The sequence below is a fragment of the Empidonax traillii genome, unplaced genomic scaffold, assembly GCF_003031625.1.
Source record: "Empidonax traillii isolate 1590-97213 ecotype Southwest subspecies unplaced genomic scaffold, ASM303162v1 scaffold51:size1492887, whole genome shotgun sequence".
Classification (NCBI taxonomy): Eukaryota; Metazoa; Chordata; class Aves; order Passeriformes; family Tyrannidae; genus Empidonax; species Empidonax traillii.
In genome coordinates, this window is record NW_020955244.1 from 569,856 (window position 1) to 593,828 (window position 23,973).

The 23,973-nt window shown below is 38.6% G+C and overlaps 1 protein-coding gene across 5 annotated transcripts in view; it reads left to right on the top strand.

Moving 5' to 3' along the window:
• Positions 1 to 23,973, top strand: part of AOPEP (aminopeptidase O (putative)) — a 157,002-nt gene that overhangs the window by 32,988 nt on the left and 100,041 nt on the right. For all 5 annotated transcript variants that reach the window (XR_003570683.1, XM_027879148.1, XM_027879147.1 and 2 more), the window contains exons 5-6: positions 20,433 to 20,622; positions 22,274 to 22,380. Coding sequence is in view for 4 of the 5 variants with exons in the window: in XM_027879148.1 (XP_027734949.1) it covers positions 20,433 to 20,622; positions 22,274 to 22,380 (297 nt within the window). In the remaining variant the exon portion in view is untranslated. The remainder of the gene's footprint in view (positions 1 to 20,432; positions 20,623 to 22,273; positions 22,381 to 23,973) is intronic.

Consider the following 23,973-nt stretch of genomic DNA (forward strand, 5'->3'; position numbering starts at 1 on the left):
CCTTGAATTAAACTGGTATCAGTTGGTGGATAGATGTACTAGAAAGCTTGCCCTCTGCCTTATATCTCTAACATAGCCAGATATAGCCAAGCACAAATCATCCAAATCTGAATGTAATGTTGTTGTGCTGTAATCTTGTTGTGGAGTTAATGGTTCAGTATCAGATTTTTAAGAGTCTGTTATTACATTAAAATTTTTTTAGTCTGCCAGCTTGTTCCTTTTCATTCTGATAAGATTTTGCTTTTACTATTCCATATTGATACAAGAATAAATACTTAATGTTTATAAATTCTTAGCACACTGATCATTTCTTTTTGTTCTTGACCTGACTGAAGTGGGATACATTTTATAAATCATAACTAGCCACTTTCTCACATCATTGTAGCATCCTATTTTCTGCATGTGCATGGTACTTTTCCCTGTGGTTTTTTGAATAGTCAATTTTATGCCTTTTGGTGTTGATTGAAAATGAATTTAAGATTTGAAATACACAATGTATCTACTTGTGTGTATCTTTTTGCATGTACTCTCAGTATAGTTACCACTACTATTCCACGTACAGTGAAAAAGATTACATTTTATGTGTAGTGTGTTTTGTAATTGGACCTAAAGCAGTTGATCAGTGTCTTCCTCCAAAGGTCTCAGTGGCTTCTGCTAGATGGACTTTTGGAATATGTTAAAACTTCAAAAGAAAGACATTTTTCATTGTTGTTTGTCTTGATACAATTAATAAAGTGGTTTTCTACATATGACCATTGGGGTCCAAATTACCTGCTTGTGTTAACAGGTATTACTGATGACCTAGCTGAGTAAATCAGGTGTTTGCCTGCGGAGATTCTCCTTTCTAAATGAGTCGAGAAACATGTGGATGGGAGAATTAGGTTGTGGTCTTTGTATTTGGCATCAAGTGCAGGACCAAGATTTCTCATCTTGCTTGCAAGTTCCTGTCATGAGACTAAATTAGCAAATTTGGTTGTTTCAGTTGCTTCCCTGAACTCCAGGCTTTACACCTGACTTGGGTGAGTTGCTTACGGTGAGTTGCAGGAGTTACTGAAGGTATTTGCTCTGGGGTGTCTGTGGTGCTGCCCTCTGTAAATGACCTTAAGAACTCTGAGGCAGTGTGATGACTGTGGGTCTGAATCCTTTTGCCAGAACAATAGCTGGCTGTCTGTGAGCTCCTAAATGAGAGACTGGAAAGAAAGAGGAAGCATCCAGGCTTTTGTTGTGGGAGTGTCTGCCTTCTTAGGGTTCAGGTCAGAGTCCATACAGGTTTGAAATAAGTTACATGGAATGTCTTCCGTGGGTGACAGTCAGTACACATATTCCACGCTGCAGTGTAATTGAACATGTGCATCAGAGCTGATGTAACTTTTTGTAGACAAAAGAACCCGTGCATTCTACACCCCTAGCATTTTTCTGTGCTCTGCACTGAATGCGTGTCATCTTTTTCAAATATGCTGTTTTGGGTTTTTTTTCTGGTCAAATAGTCAATGTTCATAACTTAGTTAAAGATATCTGCTCTCTTATTCTGTGTAGAATAGTCAGAAAGGCAGAGTGAAGCAGCTCTGGAAAAGGCCAGCACCGGATACTTTCATTGTACAGAATATTTAAATTGAGATTCATTGGAAAAGCAGCCTGCAAACAAAGACAGTTTGCAGTTTCCTTTTCGTGGTACTAATTGCAGAGAGCAGTGTGCAGCCCTGGGAGCCTCTGTTTTAGTTTGGGATGTGGGTAGTCTTGTGTGGGTATTGCAGGCCTGTTGTCTGTCACTGTGAGCCAATTGTTGGGCTTTCTAAATCTTCTAATTGTAAGCTTGCCCAAAGGTTTATGTGTTGAGCTGCACATTGTACAGATGTGAATATTAGAACAAAATTCTAGTCTGAGATGCATGTGTGTCTCTCTCCCATTGAAATAACAAGGGTCATATGCACACATGAAGAACTGAACCTGTCTAAAGACATTTTCCTAAAAGGATATAAAGTATGAACCTAACTTGATTTTATTTCTCTGCATGAGGATCCCCAAAAGGGCTCAGAACAGTCAGTGCAGAGAAATACTGTGATTCTTTTCAGTGTTCACCTTCTATGTTGCATTTCTTGCTGCTTCTCTTTTTCAGCTATCTTTGATGTTATCTTTTTCAGATTTGTATGCAGTAAATGCTTTTGTGTGTCAAGGCTGATGAACTGTTTTGTGTCTGATCAGAATCAGTAGCATAAACTGGTTGAAAATGAAACTGCTGAATGAAATTTCATTGAAAACTAGTTTTCAATGAAAATGTTGAAACTCTGGTGTAGCCAGTCCCTGTACCTGTAAGGAAGAACAGTCTGTTAACAGCTTTGCTTGTGTTTTCTGCATTTATGGCACATTTGTACTGCTGTTTCTGCTTTGGTAAGATCACCATCTCAAATTTCTTTGTAACTATATCAAGTTATCAAATAAAGCTACAGTGCTGCAGTGGCCAGGAAAATGAGAGCCTGGACCGTAACATGTTTATGATCTAAAATCTTCCAGTTTTTCAATTCTAAGTCCAATATCCGAGTTCAAGGCTTGCCAGCAGTTGTCTGCATTAACTGAAGAATTATTTCTTTACACATTTATAGTCTTTATTTTATTTTTTGAAAGCAAATCCTTCTGAGCAAATACGCAAAGCAGAAATATTTGGGAGCTGGTAAGCCAAGTGGTTCTTGACATTGAGCATTATTTGGGTGCTAGCTTAACTCAGCCTTTTTGCACATCACTGCTTGATCTTTACATAGGAAGAAAGATATACATCTTTGGGAAGTTTCAGCTTAAAAATAGTATAGTATGGAAATCCTCGAAGAAAAGTGTATTCTGCATATTCCGAATAAACCTGCAGTGTAGATTGTGGCTTTCCTTTACTAGGCTGTGTTATGCCTAAACCCAGACTTTTCGTATGTACAACTTAGTGATGTGGGCCTCACATAGAGAAGATGTGTGTGGGGGAGAAATACTGTGTTGCTGGTTCCTTACCCTACTCTGTGTCTGCTCCTGTGTGTATATACTTAAATAATATGTTTAGTTTTGGATCCTGATTTCCTGAGTGGATTTTCACTGGCAAATGAGTTGATTGGAGTGGAAACTTGTCCTCTTTTTGTGGTTCAAGGCTTGATAACTAAATCTGAGATTAGAGCGTAGGAAAGCTCTTCTAACAGCTCTGTGTTTGCAGTTGTAAACGCAAACACAGGCACCTCCAGAGTTTATCAATGTCTTGGATCAGTGTCTGCTTGTTAATGTAACAGAATTAAACTGCAGTGATAATATTACCAAGAGCTTGAAGAAAGCAGCTGGTAGTTAAGGATCTCACTGAGGGTAAAGAGCTTTTTTGTGGTCATGTGTATTACTTCTGCCTTACATCTGGTACTTGTAATATAGCTGAAGAGGAATTACAGGAGATCTGTAGGATGCTTTGAGACCTGCCTTTTCTGGAAAGAAGGATAGGGCCACATAATTTATTATTAAATTCAGATACTCAGATATTTTAATCCTCTTGTCATGAATCTGGGGTTTAAAAAGAAAAAGGCTTTAACCCTTCTTGCAGATTCTTGTCGTGGGTTTGCTCTGGGCCAGTTTCCTCTCACCCCCCCACACAATTGCTATAAGTTGAGAGAAGGTTTATGCAGACAAAGGAGATCTGATTGGGGAGAATAATACTAAGATTTATTACTAGCAAGATAAAAGCTAAAGAACTATATATATATATTACAATTCTAATTAGGCAAAAGTACTATGTATTTACAGAAATACCCCTCCCCCCTTGTATTAGTCCAGGAGGAGAAGCAGTCTCTGTTCCATTTTTGGAGTTACAGGTCTTTCAAGTAACTCTGCAGCACTCTAAAGTTCTTCTGTTATCTCTAGGACGACAACTCCAATTTGTTGCAGCAGGAACTTTTTCTCTCTCTCTCTCTCTCTCTCTCTCTGCCGGCCTCAGGGCTGGGCCTTTCCCCCTCCTGGGTTCAGGCTGGAAGCTGGGGGGTTACCCAGGCCCTGTGGGGTCCTCCATGGACTGCAAGGGGACACTTGCCTACCATGGATCTTCACCAGAGTCACAAGGGATAATGGCTTTTGAATCCACCCCTGTTTCCTGTGGGGTCTCTCCTCACGAGAGAGTCTGTGATGGACCTCTCTAACCTGAATCACCTTCGGGCAACAGTTCTTCCATTCCCTGCTGTCCCTCAGGGTCACAAATTCAGCTGCCTCAGCCTGGATCCCTCCCTGGGATCCCACATCCTACCCGGGCTGTCTCGCTCCATCGTAGGTTTCTCTCCATGGACCACAGGTCTGCAGCAGGACTCTGTTTCATCTTCGGCTTCCCACAGAGTCACATCTGCTTCATGCACTCTGCTTGAGCATGGGCTCTCTCATCATGAGATGAAGAGGGGGGTCTCCTCTCTCCAACAAGCTTCCACAGGTGACAGGGATTTTTATTTTTCAGTCTTTTCCCTGCTGAAGGGAGACAGGGAGGGGAGAAGGAGTTCCCCCCACTTTGCGGCTTTTCTCTCTTCTCTCAGGCTGCCAGCTTTGACCTTGGAAGTTTGTTATCTCTGCCTGCCATTTCTTGTGCTGTATGTCTTGTCCAGGCAGTCTTTCTTTAAAGTTTTTTTTTTTTCTTTCTCTACTCTGTTACAGGAGAGAAGGAGGGCCTGGCCCCCCTCACCCAGTCCTGCCAGGGCTGGCTGCTACGCTGGCTCTTCCATTTCCTTCTGCGCCACAACCTTCTTTTCCACATTCTTAAATATGTAATTGGCAGAGGCGTTACTAAAACTTTGGATTGGCTTTTTCTCTGGAAATCCACGTGGAAATCAGCCCCAGGGGGTAATGGTCAGCAAACCCATGGCAGTGCTAAACTTTGTAGCAGATTCAGTTTGAGTATAAATGTGAAATATAGTTGGAAAGTCCTGTGCTGCCCTTTGCCACAGTTGTTGCACGCTGGCAAATATTGTTGTTGTTGTCGTATTAGTACTTTTTACTGCTTTAAAAAAAATAAAAGGCAGAAAAGTGTTGGTGGTGTACCAAAATACCACAGTATTCCCCTCACTCTGATGCTCAGGGAAACTGCCTAGTATTTACTTATTAGACTCGAAAGCACTTTGAGAATAGAAAGACAACCCTGCTGACACCATAATTCTAGCAAAATGTCCATGAGCTGGTTCATTTCTGTTAATTTGGTAGTTTCAAATGACCTTGATTCATCTTGCTGTCTTTAGCTTTATTACCTTAAACCTCAGGAAAAGCTGTTACTGTTAGTGTGGCTGCTTTCGAGTAGAGTCCTATGCCTGTGATTACAGTGGCCTGCTCCTTTATATGTAATTCTTTGGATGTTTTTCAACCTTTCTATTTTAACCTTTTATTTACTATCTGCTTAGAAATCCCTCTCTTGGTCACGTAAGTTTTAGACTTTCGACATCTGAATGGGATGCATAGATACAGTTCTTAATGGTGGGTGATTTTAATCTTCAGTGATAATAAATATGGCAAATCCCTCAGGAAATGATGGATTTCTTGATATTTTCTTCCCTTTCTGCTTATTGCAAAGGTTGCTTGATTTAAAATTGTAGGGCTGATGTCTGTTGTTATTACTAATGCTCAAATGTCAAAGCAAGTATTTTAACAAACTTTACTTTCAGCTAATCATTGTAATCTGCTTATTCGAGGCTTAACCGTTGTGAGTTAGGTCTCTTTGGCAGTAGATTATTTCTCTTTCCTGAGGTGTAACTGTTCTAATTTTTGTTGTTTTCCTCCTTGACATGTAAGTACAAGCAGAAAAGACTGTTTTAATGGAACTGATTTGATACCCTGTTCTGTCATGAATATCCACGTGCTTGTTTTGGGAATGTTCAATGGAATACCTAAGAACATTCATTAAACAACAACGAGGAACGTGTTGGAAGGGGAGAGGACGTTATAGGGTATGTTTGGGGAAATCTGGGCAGCAGTGATATTAATGCTTTGGTTTGTTCCCTGTGCTGAGACTTTTGCAGTGAATGCACTGGTGAAGCCAATAAAATGAGAGATGGTTATTATGCTTCTCTTGTAAATAAACATCTGAAAAAAGTTTATTTACTAGCTTTTGTATATCTCTGCCACTACCAAATTTTTAAGGTTCTTATGTCACATACAGAGCAGATTTCTCTGATGTGTTGGTCATTCCAAATTATTCTGCATTCTTGTATTTGTTCATTGATGTGTGAGGGAAGGAATGAAAAGCAGACTGCTGTATCCTGAGAACAATAATGTAGCCCTTGTGTCTCATTATATTTAAAGTAAAAATGATAATTCTTCTCTTCGGTAGTATAACACATATAGTTAATTTTAAAGTTTTTTTAAAAGATTTTTTTTTTTAAGGATTCCTGTTAGGAAATAGTATTATTTGAAAGGTTGCATTGGGTCTGGCTGAGCATCAGCACTGTGACATTCTTCCCTCAGCTGAGGGTGAGATGCTGGGAGGGGACCCAAGTAGGCCAGTGGCCCAAAGTGACCACAGTAACTATTAACCTTGAATTCTTAATATATATTAAACTGTTTCATCCGAAGTAGCTTTCCATCCCTTCCAGCCTGCAACATCGCGAACTTTTAGTAAAAGAATATGAATTAAAACCCTTATACTTTCCAAAGTGGGTCTGTGCTACCACCAAAACTCTAAATCTTTAAATAGGTTTAGAAGATGTTTTGCTGCCTTACTTCAGATTTCAGTGACTGAATTTCTGACATAGATTTCTTCTGATTGTGCTGACTAAAGGAGCGGATTTTGGGAAAAGATGAACCGTGGAACTACAGAATTACTAGTGCTGTCAAAATATTGTAGTTTATCCTATGAAGTTGGCGTCTGTTGGCTTGTGGATCGTAATATTTGACTGGACATTTCAAACAAAATTTTTCGTTTTTCCAAGGGCTGATGTGGGATACATTGCAGTCAGGGTGTTGTCATACATATTTTCTCTGCACACACTTAGGCTTCCCCCAGTTTGTGGCTACAGGAGATTTACCTTCAGGCTAGCAGGAATCTTGGGATATAGACTGAGGGTTAAACTGTTGGAATTGGTGGAAGAACACATGCATGAGCGGTTTGTCCTTGGGAAGATCAGAAAGACAAGTATACTGCTGAGCATTCTTCCAAGGGTGAGAAAAGGGTGTTGCGTGTTTCCCTTTTCTGGGAGGGAGTTGGGTCTGTGGTGAATTTGGGATAAATGAATGGAGATATATGGGTTTGAGTATATGAAAAATTTGCTTGGAGATTTTGGCTTCTGAATAAAATAGCAGCTCTGTTTTCTGGGGTGGTTTTTGGATTTCCTTTGTCTGTGGCAACATGAAGAAAATAGATGATGTAATTTCTTTCAGATTAAAGGCCAGTCCAATTTTTAGTCGGGTGGCAGGCATCTGGTTTGTGATGACTGCCTGCTCTTTCCACAGTACTGCATAAATTATGTCTCTGCTTAACAAAGAAGCTTACTATGTGTGTTGTTTTTACAAGTTTGTAATAATTCTGACTTAGAAGCCTAGTTTTAAATGTTGAAATCGAACAGTGAAGTCATATTTATTTGATAATCTGTCACATTTGTAATATGAAGCTGTATTGATATTTATTAAAGTTTCAGTTCCCTTTATTGTAGAATAATTTTAGATTTTCAAGGATCTTTACTTGCAAAATTGTGCTCTTCTGCTTGAACTGTTTAAAGGTAAAAGTTAAGGTAGTATTTTGAACTATAAAGGAACCAGTACAGTGAATTTAATTTGTTGTATGCAGAGTTATTTTGTCAAGTGAATGTAGAGGAGTTTGCTGCCAGGAATACATTTTTTTTTTTTGTATGATCACTAGCTTGGTAATGACAGATACTGAATTAAAGCTATGAGATAATTCTGAATAGCTTTGTTAGTCTTATTGACAATAACTTTGTAGATCACCAACAGAAAGGTGCATGTGGCTTGGTCACTGAGCAGATTTTTCAGGGGCCTAAATTAGACCGCAGCATGATGAAATGCACAAAGAAATTTGTTGTCACTGACAGAAATGGCTTTGCTGCCATCTTATATATTTAACATACATATATTACAATGTTTGAAAGGTTTCTGTCTTTGCACCTAAAATTTCTTGCACTTCTCAGCATTAGCTGAAGCACCATTGTATTTTATTTACAGTACAATGCTGCAGATAAAAATGCAGCATATTAGAGACAAAATAGTTTGGAAAGAATGCAAAGGTATTTCTGAAGAACTGTAGAACACAATTTTGAGTTCTTTGGGAAAATTTTTTCTCTTCCCCACTGGATTCAGTAGCATAATAAGGTAAAAAGTTTTTAGGGTCAGTGCTGCTTCTCTGATCTTGATTTCGTGTGATGTATTTGTAATGCTGAACATTACATAGTAATAGTCCATAGTATGTATGTAAAAGCAGTAGGTGCAGGTTATGCCCCGGAACAAACAGACTTAGAGGTGAATTCCTCTTTCTGAATCTCATTACTTAAATTTGAGTTGCCATGTTTCTTTTGACAGGCTAGATGTGCTAAAAGAGTGCAGAGAGAACTGCTTTTATTCACTCACTTCTCCACAGCAATTGGAATAATTCAGTGGCACTAAGATGCCTGACTTAAAAAAAACCCCAACTGTATGCTTTTATTGCAAGGAAGGACTTAAGGATAAAATGAAACTGTGCTAGAGGTCTGCAGTATTTGTAAAATCTTAGCTTTGGATGATTTTCTGAAAAGCGATCTAGTGGCAGAGAAAATAAAATTCAATGAATTCTCTTTATTAACTAAACAACTTTTTATTAAAAATCACAGTGGGCACATCCTTTTATTGTTGGTATAAACCAAGTCTCTGTTTAATAGCTATTTATTTCTTTTTCTTTATAATATTTGAGAAACAGACCTCTGAGTCTGAACAGGTCCTGGTGTTACTCTGCTGTCTGATAGTGCAGGTTAGATATGTTGTTTTTCTCTTGAAGCTCAAGTTTTTGCTTGGGCAGTTGATCTGAGTTAATGCAACAGTGCACATGTGGAAATGCAAATTCTCTGAGTTCCCAGGAAGTGCAGTGCAGTCTCAGAGGTATTTGTTCTCTCTCTGAGAAGAAACAGCTACGTCCTGTCTGTGTGTGTCTGTGTAACTGTGATAGTTTGCAGTGGATGCTCAGTTAGCTAAATTTAACCTCCTGGAGTTATAGCTATGGAGCTGAGGCTGTCGACAGGAGTGAGGTATGTGTTGCTGTCACTGAAGAGCTTTTATCTCCAGAATTTGGAATTGAGCCCAGCAGAAACACCCTGAGAGGCAGAGCCAGGCCATGCAGAGAGGAACAGCTTCTTGTTCCTACCGGTGACTTTGCTAACAGGTGGTGAGGACAGCATGAGAGATCTAGAGGTTTGAAACCAGAATATAACCTCAGTATGAAATTCATCTTTTTAGGTGTTTCCTAATCTGCAGCTGACAAGTATACTAAAATTTGAGTGCAGCCAAGCACGTACGTACACTATGCCAGAGACATACCCTGAGCTGAAGCAAATCTCAAGGAGTGCTGTCCCACTTGACATTAAATTGTGCTAAAACTGAAAAGGTAGAGAAATTACACCGTGGAGATTGACTAGATTTACAGCAGTGTGACTGGACTGGGCTGTCAAATTGCTACCTGTTTGGAAACATCAATCTGTACCTTCTGAAAAATTATACAGCTTTTTGATCTTCAGGTTCATAGCTCTAAACTGATGGGAATGCCAAATACCATTTGAGGTTTAAAACAAATTGATTGGTGCTGGAAGACAGAATATGTAGAAACAAATTTTAACCATTTGTCAAGACATAGACCCAAGTGAGTCTTCAGGGAAGTATCCAACCAATAACAGTTATTAACTGTATTTTAATTGGAAATTCTCTTTGGTATGGGTAGAAATTTTGGAATATGGTCATGTCCTGTGAGAGGCCAATATCCGCATGCAGATATGAATGCATGACCTCACAAAAAAAGAGTGTGTTTAGTGTGTTAGCAGAACTCTTGTCAGGAGACTATGTGGGAAGCAATCAAAAATTCTCTGCTTATTTTAAAATTTAATTTCCTCAGTGATTTTAAATTTTAAAATTGTATTTAAAATTTTATTTTAAAATTTAATTTCCTCAGTGATTAAAAAAACCAAAACAACAACAACAAGAAAGCAACTAAACAAGAAGACATCGAAATTAGCATCTTTTGACCCGTGATAGTTTAGTTGCTTTGGTCTTGCAAGGTGGGAAACCACCTTACTATATTCTTTTGGACTTGGAAAAATACTTGCTAATAGAATCTGTATCAGCGTTAGCATTTTGCCAAATACAGAATTTGGCATTATCAATTTAACAACTTCAGAACTGCCATTCTATATTCAAGTGGATGGGATGAATTCACAAAGCACAGACTGGAAATCTGCAGAAGAAATGTTGGATGCAATAGATGTTCATAGAATATAAAGGTGTTTGCTTCTTTTTGGTATCTTCAAAGAGAACAGGTGAATGCATTCTGTGTCAGCGTCCTGGACAACTGGAAAAATATTTGTTTAGTCCTTATGGTGGCCCGAAACAAATCTGGAGGTGTATGAAAAGAGGAGTTGATAGAAGATGAAACAGTGAAAGTTTGTTAGTCTGTGACACTCAACATTATGTCAGTTTAACACAGTTCTCGGTTATGCCAGCTATTTCCAGTTAAACCACCCCTTGATATGTGCTTCAGTAATAATAGCTTGATTTCTTTGTGTGATGAATGAAGTAATTCACATGCACACTAGGAGCTTCAAGTTAAACTATGCCCTTGCTATAGGATTTGACAATAATAGCTGGATGTCCTGTATAATGATAAAGTATTGCTGAGGCACACTGAAGCTCTTCTTTCACTGGATATGATGTAATTTAATCAATGGGACTGTGTGTGAAAGAGAATCTGTGACTGTGTGTAAGATTTCACTTGGAAATAATCTTCCAAAAAGGAGAAAAATGAATGCATAGCAAGGACATTGATGTTTCCAAAAGACTTTGTTTACAGTTTTGTTGTAAGGAGAGTAGATTGTTCTAGTTTAAATAATCACAGTGCTCTTGTGTTCTAATGTTGTATTATCTGTGGGCTGCCATAAAGTTGTTACAAATTGCAGGGCTGATATAACATGAAATGAAGCACCTCTCCTGAATGTTCCTTTTGTTCTGTATTTAACAAATTAGCATGTTGACATTTGTCACTGGTGGATTTCATTATTTGCTGGAAGTGTTTTAGGGGGTTTGACAACACGGACGGTTTGTCCTACAGACTTCTGAGAATTGATAAAGGCATCTTTGTTCTTTGTGCAAGAGCACAACAGATCTCTCATTGATGGACGCACACAAAGGAGAAGGCTTGCATGGCTGCTGCGCAGAGTAAACTAAGAAAATAATTGCGAGGCCTTTACGTCTTCCTCTGTGCCTTTCCCTCTCTCTTTTTGCTGACAACGTGTATCTCCTTAATTAGTGCAGCAAAAAACGCTGATGCTCATTTGGTAAAATGAAGGCATGCAATTGATATCAGTTTATGTACTGTTTGTAGATGACAAAAATAAGAAAAACAGGTAATGGGTGGCAGTAGAAATACTTTGTTAAACTTCTACTGCCCGGAACATTTTTAAGATGGGCGTGCGTTTGTACAAACAGAAGATAAAGGCATAGTAGAAATAATGCATTCTAGCAGGGAGGTTGAAAATCAGAATAGACTCAGCAGTGCTGGATTAGCACCATTCTGCACCATCTTTTTAAGCAGAATGAAAGGCTTCAGAGAACGGATTTTTAAGTACCAATTCTTAAAAGCGAGAATTGTGGGTGATAGTGCACATAGGCAGCAATTATCATCATCACCATCATGGCTGGGCTTCGAGAACGGAGATTTGGGAAGGGCTGTCCCCACGTTTGCTCCAAGAGCACTGATGGCTGAAAAGGCCAATGCGAGAGAGACAAGTCACAGCAGAAAGACTCCCCAGGTGACATCGACAAGGTGTGATTGTTTCTGCGTTGTCTTTTCTCCTCCAGAGTGACCCTGCGTGTGTTCTCAAAAGCAGCAGCAGCGTTACTGATAGTGTGTCTCCAGGCCTCCTGACTGGAGGCCAGGGTAGGCCAGTGGTGGTGATCGATATGGCCAACAATTAGATCACATGGGAATTGGATAATCACCTTGTTTGCTCCCACATGGCACAAGGAGCAGGAGTATAACTGAAAATTTAAAAGAATTGGACCTGTGCCTCTTTTATGATCTAAGAAGTTCTGCTTTTTTTATTTTTTTATTTTTTTTTTTTAATCTGAGCTTTACCTTTTTGTTTATTTTTCCTTAGAAATATCGAGGATTTGTATCACTCTCTCCTCCAGTAATGTCTGGGATTTCCTGAATAATTCAGGGATGTATCTGGAGTTTTCTCATTCTTCAGATGAAGTATTTGTGATAGGAAACCTTAAAAAACAAGAGTGTTCTTTAGGCTTGGTTTGGTTTGTGCTGCTACTCTTACTTCATAGAGATTTAATAAGAGTCACTTTTGCCTTCAAGCAGATTTAATTTCTGTGTTGCTTTTAGAACAGTGATGCCACAGGACTTTACACTGAGAAAAGAATCCTGAAAAACTCAAAAGCAAACTTTTTTTGTTGTGGGTAAAAGCTTTCTTCTATATATATTCTATATATATTTAGTGCAGAAAGATCCAACCCATTCTCATTTTATTTTGCCTCATCCATGTCACTTTTTGTGACCAGTAATGAGGAGGCCCTTGGCCTGAGTGAGTTTTCACTGAGCATGGTGAAGCACACACATGTTGCTCCTTCTGTCTGACTGTTGTAGTTGGTTGTTTGCACTTTTTGGAAAAATTATACGATCAGTTAAAATAGTTGCAATGATCAGTGCCCATCCATTGCTATTTTGTGTTCACTTCTTTTATTTCAGCAAGTGCATAAGGTTAATTTTGTGGTCCTGATATAAATCAGTTTTAAATGAGGGAAAATTAATATAAATGCATGGTTCTAATAGAGACTTTCCACATTATTATTTATTGTTAAGCATTTTCACATGGCTAATAGCTTAGCTGTTGGGATTTTTTAATATTTTCTTCAGTTGACAGTCTCTAATATTTGGAAGGACTTGGGGAAATGTGGTAAAAGTTTCATATAAAATCTGGAATGTAGCAAATTCAGAATGTAAACTAAATATTGCATTTATATATATAAAAAATTCTTACTGGAATTAGTGGGGACATGGTATTTCCTCTGGCTCCTTAGACACGAACAAAATTTTTCCTTCAGCCTCTGACCCTCTTTTGTGGTCCTATGTATATAAGCAAGAGTAGGAATGTTTTATTTTTTTTGTGATCTATCAGCTGTCTTACATAAAATAAAAAAAGATACTAATATGAAAAAATTCAAAGATACTTTGCTGAACAATCTGAACCAGAAATATTTTTATTTTCTTCATCTTTATTTCTTGCTCTTTAACTGAAGTACTCTAGATTGACTTCCAATCTATCTGGTTTTAAAGAAAAATAAAAATAACCTAATAGAGTTGTAGCTCGTAGGATTTATTTGGAAATGACTTCTATGAACAATTTGATACCATGAATATTTAGTAAGGGCTCTGGAAATCAGCGTAACAAATTATTTTCACTGTTAGCAGTGTCAGTGCTTTTTGAGGAGCAATTGCAAGTGCAGTGTGAAGGTTAAAAATTGAGATACCTGAAATACAGAGTTGGCTTGGTTGTTTGATTTTTTTTTTTTTTAGGAGTTAAACAGGTGCTTATATTTATTGGTGTAATTGTATTTGTGCTTGCCCATAGCCAGTTAAATGTGAAATACTCATTCTGTGATATATAACATGAAAAGCTGTAGTCCCTCCAGGTGTTTCTCTTGGAAAGTTGGCTGTGAGGTTTTTGGCAGTACTGGAGCCATTTGTTACTGGGAAGTATTGTGCAACTGATTTTTATAATAGAATGCATTACTTTGTGTTTTTTTGGGAGGCAGGAGGTTTCAAACTAATCTGTATAAAAAAATCTTGATGGCAGCTCGAGGTTCTGGATCTGTAATTCTTTCTTCCCCCCCTCCCCCCCCCCCATAATTTTCTGTGTTTGCTTCTTTCTCTTTAGAGTAGCAGGCAATTTACTGCCTGTCACAAGTCTTGGTATTATGGAAGTTTCTAAATGAATAGACGTTGTTGTGCTAGCTTAAGACATTAGGAAACAATATCTGCAGAACTATGGAAAAGGTTCATGCTCTACAAATTCTTCATACTGATGCAGAATGTGTAAGGTGAAAAGAAGTGAGCTAGAGCTGCTGCTGGTTATCCTGGGAGCATCAGAGGTCAACTGCGGATAACTGCTCACCTCCACAGTTCTTTCCTGACTGCTGGTTGTTCCTGTCTCCTCTAGTTCCTCATGACCTTATTACGCATTTGGTTACCTTACTGGCAACACTTGAATCTCAGGCATGAGACCGAAGTCTGCATGTAAAAGCCAACATTCTTTGTTTCCTTCTTGACTTGCTTCCCACATCAGAGTATTTTAAAGAGGTAGAATTTATTAGATGTGGACACAGCAGGAGATCAGCCACACAGAAGTTGTTTTGTAATTTTTGGTAAAAACCCAGTTAAAGATGCTTGTCTTATCGCTGTCAAAGGGTGTGCTCTGGGTGCGTTAGAGAGAGTATATGGCAATTGTTTGGTGAAATCAGTTGCCTTGCTACCAGACACGTTGATGTGGCACTTAAGGACATGGTTTAATGGGGGACGTGGCAGTTCCTGGGTTAACAGCTGGACTTGATCCTAGAGGTCATTTCCAAATTAAACGATTCTGTGATTCTGTCTATGGGTACTCCCATTATCGAGAGTCAGACCTAGGGAAATTCTTATAAGTCTTCTGCTGGAAGTGATTGTTTCAGTCCACCATTTTAGCCTTGTACACTTTGTTTGGATTGTGGAGGACAGAGGAGGGGAGCCCGAGAAGAAAGCTAGAACTTCAAAACAGAGCATGCTTTAGAAAGAGCTAAACATAATAAGGAACTTTTTTTGGCAAGCCTGGTGCAAAAATGTCTGCTGTCTGCTAGGTGTGCGTTTTGTTGTGCAACTAACTAAATATCTTGTTTGAAGAGGTATAGCTCTGCATTTCGTACTTTGTGTATTCCTCTGATACAGAAGTATAAGATATAAATCTCATTTTTAGGACTCACTGTTCTACAGTATTCAAAGAAGTTAACAGGTGGTATCTCATGTATGTGGCTATTACTCACTGACCTAATTTTAAAAGAAAAATTAAATTCTTCAGTAGTTCATTTTTTTCTTGATTTTTTCTTTATATTGATTTTTATCATTAGAAAATAATATAAAACCATCTTTTTTCAGAGACCTGTCTCAGAACAAGCTGTGATTGCAACTTTTAGGAAATTCATGCAAACTCATACATGGTATTGCATGAAAGGATATAGTATATCTTTTCACTTGTGAACATAAAGTTAAGAGAATTTAATTGTGGACAATGAGTTGGGTTCTTCCTTTAGGGTGATCTCACATTAGCTGTGAGTGCATCAAATTCTTTGTTTATTTTTTTGAAGCACATCGAACCTGTAACAGTGCTCAGAGTATTTTAAGTACCAGGTTCTTGTCTCTTGAGTTTATGGTGTACTATAAACATAGGAGATTAAAAAGGTTGTTTGTGGTTCTCTCAGTACTGGACTGGCACACACACTAGCCTGCTGGAGATTGGAGAGGTAAGAAAGTGGATGTTACATGTCCCTGTGTCTACATTCCAAGGGCACAAGTGTCCTCAAAGGTAAAGCAAACTGGCATTCAAAGTTTGGTGTAGATACTGCAGACATTGTGGTAATAGTGTTCTTCGTATCACAGGAACAATGTGGGTTAAAGGCAAGTGGTGAGAGTTTGCACAAAGTATTTGTGAAGAGCTGTCATTTAATTTTCTTTCTCAAATTCCAATAATCTTGAGATGTATATCCTAATTTTAACGTGTTCCTAAGAAAATATTTTAGAGATATTTCCCCTTCTATATGTTTAAAAGGGATTTTCTAGAAGTAGAATATCTGTTTTACCCATTTACTATCTGACTGCTTTTTTCCTAGGTAGGCAAAGATAAGCAGTTTGTGGAGTACTGTCAAAATATGTTTGTTTGTTTTTTTTGAAATACGTAACTGCTATCTGTAATAGTGAATTTTGGTGCTACTTTTGACTCCAGAAGCATAATTTCCTAACTGACAATCATCTTGGCTCTGTTGTTTCAATAAGTACATAACAAAATGTGTATACAAATCTGTGTACATTAAGAGGGAAAGACTTCTACTTCAAAAGGAGTGGAACAAGTCTGTTAGAAATGAGTTTCACGTCCCCAGCTTAAGTGTGTCCTTCAGTTGTTGCACATACATTTTGGCTGTGTGCCTCACCTGATGGTGTGTGAGCAGCCAAAGATAGCCCCCTGTTACACACTGTGTACAAAGCAGCACCTGCCTCTGATTCAGGAGTCTAGAGAAAAAGTTTTGAAAAATTGCTGCCAGAGATTTGGCCTCTGGACGGGTCAGGTTGCTGCTCAGAGCTTTAGGACTCATTGGAAAACCTTTTATTTGCTGAAGAGACCATCTGTTGAGAATATCTTATATATCCTAAGAATATCTGCATGGTGAATTTGAATGATTGGAACATCAGGACTCTTTGGCCTTTCACAACCACAGTTTCTTTCCTTCAGGGCTCAGTTTTTCCTTTATATGTATTTGTGCCATAGTTATGGTGTCAAGATTTCCCTTAACTGCACTTCAGCTGGGAGAGGGAACTTGCTCCTTCTTCCAGTGCAGTGATGCAGATATCTGAGTTACGTGCGTGTGATTCTCATCAGAATAACACTCTTTTGCTGTGGAAGTGTAACCAAGTGTATACTTGTTGAAAACAAGTCATTAACTTCTTTTTCTGTGAGAGCCATTGGGAACTTGTCCAGCTTCCTGGGAAGGACTGGTGGGGTGGTTGTTTTTTTGGTTGACTAGGAGAGGTTTTGCATCTTCCTTAGTGCATCCAGCTAGCCTGTTCTGGCCTGCTTTAGAAACTTGGACCAGACTTGCTAGAGGCATTTATAAGCCACACAGACCTCGCCAGGTCTTGATGTAATTTCAGAGGTGAACTTTTGTCCATTCCTAAAGGATGAATGGTTTTCTTTCCTTTTCAATTAAAATCAAAGAAATGGATATCAAGCCTTAGAATTTATACAGATGGTAGGAAGGCCAAATCCACCTTCTGGTTAAAAAGAAAAAAAAAAAAAAAAAAGGTCTTGCAATTTTAATTACCATTCCAATTAACTTATTTTTCACTTAGACACCTTCTTATATTATTGTTTTAGGAACAACATTGCTATGTTTTGCAATTAATAACATTCACAACATTTCCCCAACTCAGGAAGGACACTGACCTGTTCAGGTGAGTCCAGAGGAGGGTCACCAAGATTTAGAGGGATAAAGCACTTCCCCTATGAGGAAAGGCTGAGAGCATTGGGACTGTGCAGCTTGGAAAAGAGAGGCTTTTGGTGTGACCTGGTTGGTGCCTTCCAGTACCTGAAAAGAACTAAAGATCTAGAGGGGCTTTCTACAAGGGCGTGTAAGGACGGGTCAAGAGGAAATGGCTTCAGACTGAAAGAGAATAGGTTTATGTTATATATCAGACAAAACCTCCTTCCTATGAGGGTGGTGAGGCACTGGAATAGGATTCCTAGAGAAGCTGTAGATTTCTGTGAGTCTTTAAGGCCAGGTTGGATGGGGCTCTGAGAAACCTGGTCTGGTCAAGGGTGCTCCTGCCCCTGGCAAAGGGGTTGGAACTCTGTGATCTTTAAGGTCCTTCCCAATCCAAACCATTTTATGATTCTGTGAACACTGCACATCCTAGACGATGTTAGAAATGTAGATTTGGTTGGTATCAGTAGAGGCAGAGCAGAGTTTCTGAAGTTCAACATGCACTGAAAATAGAGTTTCCGTGTTTAAAGAAATAAGTGGAGTGAAACTTTTCCCCAAACTAATAGGTCATGGACATGTTCCAGAGAGAGTTCAGTCTGATAAAACTACTCTTAAGATATATGGGAACTTTGCACTGCTCTGAATTGGAGATAGAACTGTTTTTTAAGGGCAAACAAAATAAAAGGAATCATTTAAGTTGTTCTCTGTAAAGGAAGTTGCTGGCTGTACTCAGACGTTAAAATTAAACTCTACTGCAGCACATAAACTAATTTTTAGCCTTGTAGGAAGCTGTACTCATATTCTATGGCCAAAATTTAACTCCTATGTATTTTTCTCACTGAAATGATTTGTAATCCTTCTAGAAAGGAGGATATTGTCCAAAATTTTAGCATTTGTGGTTTTTAAGTGATTGGAAAAAGCAGAAAATGCAATCTTTACTTTTATTATATATTTACCTACTGTAGACTTAAAATGTACGCTGTTCTGTGAGCCTCTTTATAAGGCATGAAGTTACTTTTGTCTTCCTTAACCAAATGGCCAAAATGTTGCCAGCAGTATGCCTGTAATGTTATGTACTTGATCTGTTTCTGCAGTTTTTCTTTGTAGCATGTACACATGCCACAGTTAGGAGCCATTTAGTCAAAACTGTTTGACGTAATGCCCTCAAAGTTGTGGCTGTTCTTCTCATCAGGGACTTTATAATAAAAAATTAATAGTATTCTGCAGCTTCTGTGTTCAACTTTCCCCTCATCTCTCTCTCCTTCCCTTCCTTCTCTGAATCAGAATTGGTTCTTGGTCAAGGTTTGGAGAGCCACTGTGTTTTCTTACTTTGTTCTGTGTTACTTGGTTCCTCGATTTAGTTCTTTAATTTCTTACATTGTTTCTTACAATGCCACCTGATTGAAATGGATTAACTTGCTTGGCTGGGTGACTACTATTTTTTATAGGGAGATGGTTGTTGAGTGTGAGTGCATATCATCTTTTATGGCCTCAGTTCCAGACGTTCAACTGGCTGCAGGAAAAATGTGGGTGTTACAACATTTCCAGCGGAAGGGTAGGGCGGGTGGGGAAGCTTTCTGGAATGCTGATGAATAATATTTGACTCTTCGAAGTGCCTTAAGGCCATGCACTCCCCTCCCGTGCTTTAGGACTAAGTTCTAAAGACCTGTGGTCTTGGAGGTATTACCACTGTGCTTTATTTCCTTTCTAACTGACTGGAAGGAGTACTAACTGAGCAGGAGTACTCTGCAGGTGGTTGTCTTGATTTGTGCCCTTGCCACTCCATCTGTGACGTGGTGCACTAATTACCTCTTGTACATTAGTTAGAGGGCTTCATTCTGCTGCTTTATTTCCTAGATGTAGTCAGTTTCAGAAATGTTACAGCTTTTGAGAAGTTAAGGTCTGTAATGTCTGTAAGCAGAGCAGAAACTGCCTCACAGTAGAACATGGAGCTGCAGTAACTTGCAGTTCAGTGTGTTTTCCATAGTAGAGCGGTAATTCATGACAGTCTTCCTCCAATTTCTTTTTATAGTATTTGAGTCCAAAGCAGAGTAGTTACAGATTGGATTGTTCCCCCCATGTTGTGAAAAGCAGATATTCACTTCTTCTCATTTTTGTGGTTGTGGTAAAATAAATTCTTCTTCCTCTGCATTTGCAGAAAGGATCAACTGTTATCAAGAGATGGCATCTTCTTAGGTTGTTGTAAGTTTTAACAAGCACTTGTGTTTCACTCTACATTACTCTTGCAACTTTTAGTAACATACTGATAGTGATTTGTTTTCTTTAGTAAATGTTTCTGCTTTATTTATTTCCATCTTTGATCACTGAGCTGATAAATACTTGTTGCCTACATTCACACCTGCTCATCTCTCTGTGATGAATGTTTCTGTTGAAATAAATCAGCCCTGTAGTTTGAAAATAAATCTGGTTTAAGTTACTTCTTACAGGTTTGGTGGTTGAATACAATGCAACTGCTTGGTGGAATTTCAGTTTGATTCTCTGCCAACCAACAATAAAGTACAACTTAATTCCTAAAAATGCTTGAGTTATAAACTATTAGTCATGACCTAGCATGCATATACTAATAAGAAGCTTACAGGCTAATAAAGCCTACCTGAAGGGAACCTACAAGGAAGCTGGAGAGGGACTTGTTACAAGAGCATGTAGTGACAGGACAAGGGGGAACGCTTTCAGACTGGAAGAGGAGAGATTGAGATTAGATAATAAGAGAAAATGCTTCCCTGTGAGGGTAGTGAGGCACTGGAACAGTTTTCTAGAGAAGTTGTGCCTGTCCCATCACTTGGCCAGGCTGGATGGGGCTCTGAGCAACCTGATATAGTGAAAAGTGTCCCTGTCCAGAGCAGGGGGGTTTAACAAAATGATCTTTAAGGTCCCTTGCAATCCAGGCCATTCTTTGGTTCCCATGCAGTGCACGTTGTACCAGGTCAATAATGTATTCTGTCACTCCTTTTGTGCAGCCCACACATCATCTTCCTGTCACAGAGTGTCCTGTCAGGAGGGAGCCATCTCTGTGGAACGCGTCTGTGCCATGAAATTGCTCATGCTTGGTTTGGACTGGCCATTGGTGCTCGTGACTGGACTGAGGAGTGGATAAGTGAAGGGTTTGCCACTTTTTTAGAAGATGTATTTTGGGCCAGGGCACAACAGGTAAGGTGATGATACACAGTTCCAAAATTGAATTAATGTGGAAATCAAAATTATATGCATGGCATGGAACACAAATCTTTACAGTGGTAGAGGCTGGTGCTAATGAGAATGGAAATGTCTGTTTTTCAGTTATTACCTTTCCATGAATGTACCACTAAACTATTAAAATTCAGCTACCAAGCAATGGCTCTGCATTCTTTCCACTTATGTTGTGTACCTGAAACTGGAACAATCAGCAGTGTTACTGCATGTTGTAATATTCCAGGTACTTAATGGAAGTTTTCTGTTTCAAATGGATGACCAGGAAGCATACCTCAAAGCAAAATGGAAGATGATTTTAAATAGGGAACTTAGTTTTTTTTTTTTTTTTTTTTTGGCTTATGTGGCCACCAAGGGTTACTCTCATGTCAGAATCTTAGAAATCACTGACTGCCTTAGGGTGAAAAGCTCACAAGTTGTCTCTCAGCTTGTAAAGTGTTTTTCTGATGCAATTCTTAACTTTTGTAGTACCTCTACTACTTCAAGCATTTTGTGTGTCAGTCATTTCTGCCTGAGCCTGTGCCAGGTTCTGCCCCTGAAGTCTGCAGACCTCATCTGAGGAAGAGCAGGCTGATCTGGGAGCTGACCTAATGCACTCTTCCAAACCTCCATTTTATTAAGTCTCAGCCATACTTACAGCACCAAACAGAATTCCTTGACACTTACCATATTTCTGGAACAAGAAAGAGAGGTTGTCCAAATATGTGGCCTTTCCATTTTGGTTCCAAAACTCATTTATGGCCTTACACTGAGCATGACTACACTGCTGTGAGCTGTTCACATCAATTCTTTCTTTTTGTGAGTCACTTGAAAGAATTTTGATTGTGGTGGACACCTTCCTTGTAAGTAAGTGGAAAGGAGGAGGCAACAAAACAGTGTGATTAGTTCCCTTGTTAGTGTATAAGGCATACCTTTTAAACATTACTGAGTAATTTTGAAGCTATTCAATTATACAATTTTAGGATTATGAATACATTCTGTAGTGCATGACAGTCACTTCAGTTGTGACTGAATGTAATTCAGGGTAATATGAGCTGCTTTCACTTTCCTCCATCTCACATCTATTCTTATAACAGAGAAACATAAGTAAGTGTTTATTTGTCAGCTGACAACCTGGCATTTATTTTGTAAGTATGAATCTCTGTTAATATTACATAAATGGGGGAAATACCACAGGGAGCTTTCACAAATGTAGCCGGAATAGTAGGAAAGAGGAATGAAGTCAGGACCCAATGCAGCTGGGTGAAGATGCAGTAAAATCTGCTATGCCAGGTACCTGTACTGTTTATAGTCAGTTCATTTATTGCCAGTCACTAAAGGAAAAACAACATGCTCATCTCTCTCCTCAGTCAGAACTATTTAACAGTCTATTGATTTGATGTGCACAGTGAGGCTTTTGTTTTTCTTCATGCTGCTATTAACTCTCATAGCATCAACTGTTATTTTTGGCTCTTTTTTTTTTTTTTCCCCTTTTTTTAATCATTGATGTTGGTACATTTCATACATCTTCTAAATATTAAAGAGAAACAGAACGAGTTTCTTGTTCTGAAAGTTATTATTGTCTCTTGGGCAACAGCATTCAGTGATCTGTGTTTATTTGTTTACCAAGCAGCTCCCACATGATGAAGTGAAAGGGCAGCAGGAGCTGAGAGCTTTACTTCGCTGGCGCCGCCTCAGGGACGAGGTACAAAACTCTGAAGAAGAGCTACAAGTTTTAAGGTAACAATATGAGAGCATAGTCTTGCGTGTGCTCTCTCTCCTGTTTTCCACATTTTCTCCCTTCGAAAGATATACATCCAAATCATCTGATTAGATCCACTGCGTTTCCTTATTTCCCTCTAATGAAAAAATAAAATGCAAATTAAGTTGACAAGGTTATTCGTCTTGACTGTAATGCAATTGCTTCTCCCTTTGTTTTAGAAAGCTTTCAGAAACCATGGGATTTAGTTTGATATGAAATCTCTCTAAGCAGTTTATAAGAGCCACCATTTAGGGGGAAAAAAGCCATTTCCTGAACGAAGTTCTCAGTTGGAAGCTGTAACAGATTCATTTTCTGTGCCTGAACATGAGCACAAACAGCAGCATGGTATCTACTGCCAAGCTGAATGAGGCTTTAGAAAACAAGGAAAAAGCACGATGAACTATATAAATCTACTTTCTCTGTAGAAATTACAAATAATGATATTGAAAATGGATTCTGGTCTTCAGGTACCAGATGGTAAGCTCAAGGCTACTTTTTAGGTAGCTAAAAACATTCTTGCTTTCTCAGTGATTAATAATCTGGGCTGTTCTGCTTCGTGTCTTGGAAAGTTGCCGTCGTCTTTGATCTTGAGTGTCTGCCTAACTCAAGATCCACCGAGTCTGCCCTGCTTGTCTCCCCACAGTCTTTGACCAAGAAAAACAACATAACTAGTCCTGGTTCAAGTTAGGCCAACACTGACCAAACCATGGAATTACAAGAGCAAGTTTCAGGACATTATGGAGACCATTTTCCTGCTCTGAAATACAGGCCATACACACAGACCATCCTAAGTGGGTTTTTACTGACATGTTCTTAGAAAGCTCCAACAAAAAAGTTTTCATAGGAGAGCCAAGCTGTCTTAGTGTCTCAATAAGACAGGTAAGCTTAGTGTTAACAGCTAAAAATTGCTTTCTAAAGCACAGCTGAAATATTGCTCTTTTCAAACTTTGTAGATTTCTTCTTTTCTTTCACCAAGTGGAAGAACAAATTGATGCCCATCTTCGACATAATCATCTTTTAAATGTTTTTAAAAGACTGTTTCCATTTCATTCATTTAAGGTCTTCCCTTTTTTTTGTGCTTGCCCAGTAGGACCTAAAAGTCTTTTGGGCACTAGAGACTGTTCAACACCAGCATAGAAATTCTTCTCCATGTAATCACCAACTTTGTAACTGTAGCCTTTCATTGATCTGGTTTACTTTATGTTTATTGCTGAATTCTGTATCCTATGTGTAAGCAGAGTCAATGAATTTACACATTTGTGAGTATGCAATTTGCTGATAAGTGTAAATACAAAAGTGAGGTTTACCACTAGCTGTCACAGAGCTGCTGCAGAACTACTGCTTGACAGATGCTGAGGTTTTGGTTTGTTTCATATTCTTTATTTCTTAATATTTGTTTTTTGTGATATGAGGCTTATCTGGATGTATGTTTTCCATTTTCAACAGTATGGAGTCACATTTGTTTTCTTTCGTGTTAATTCTGTAGCTGTTATTTTTAATAAAATGTTATGCTGTGTAAAGTTTTAAAATAATTTTTCTGAGAGTCAAAATCCTTTGTAGATTGAAACTCA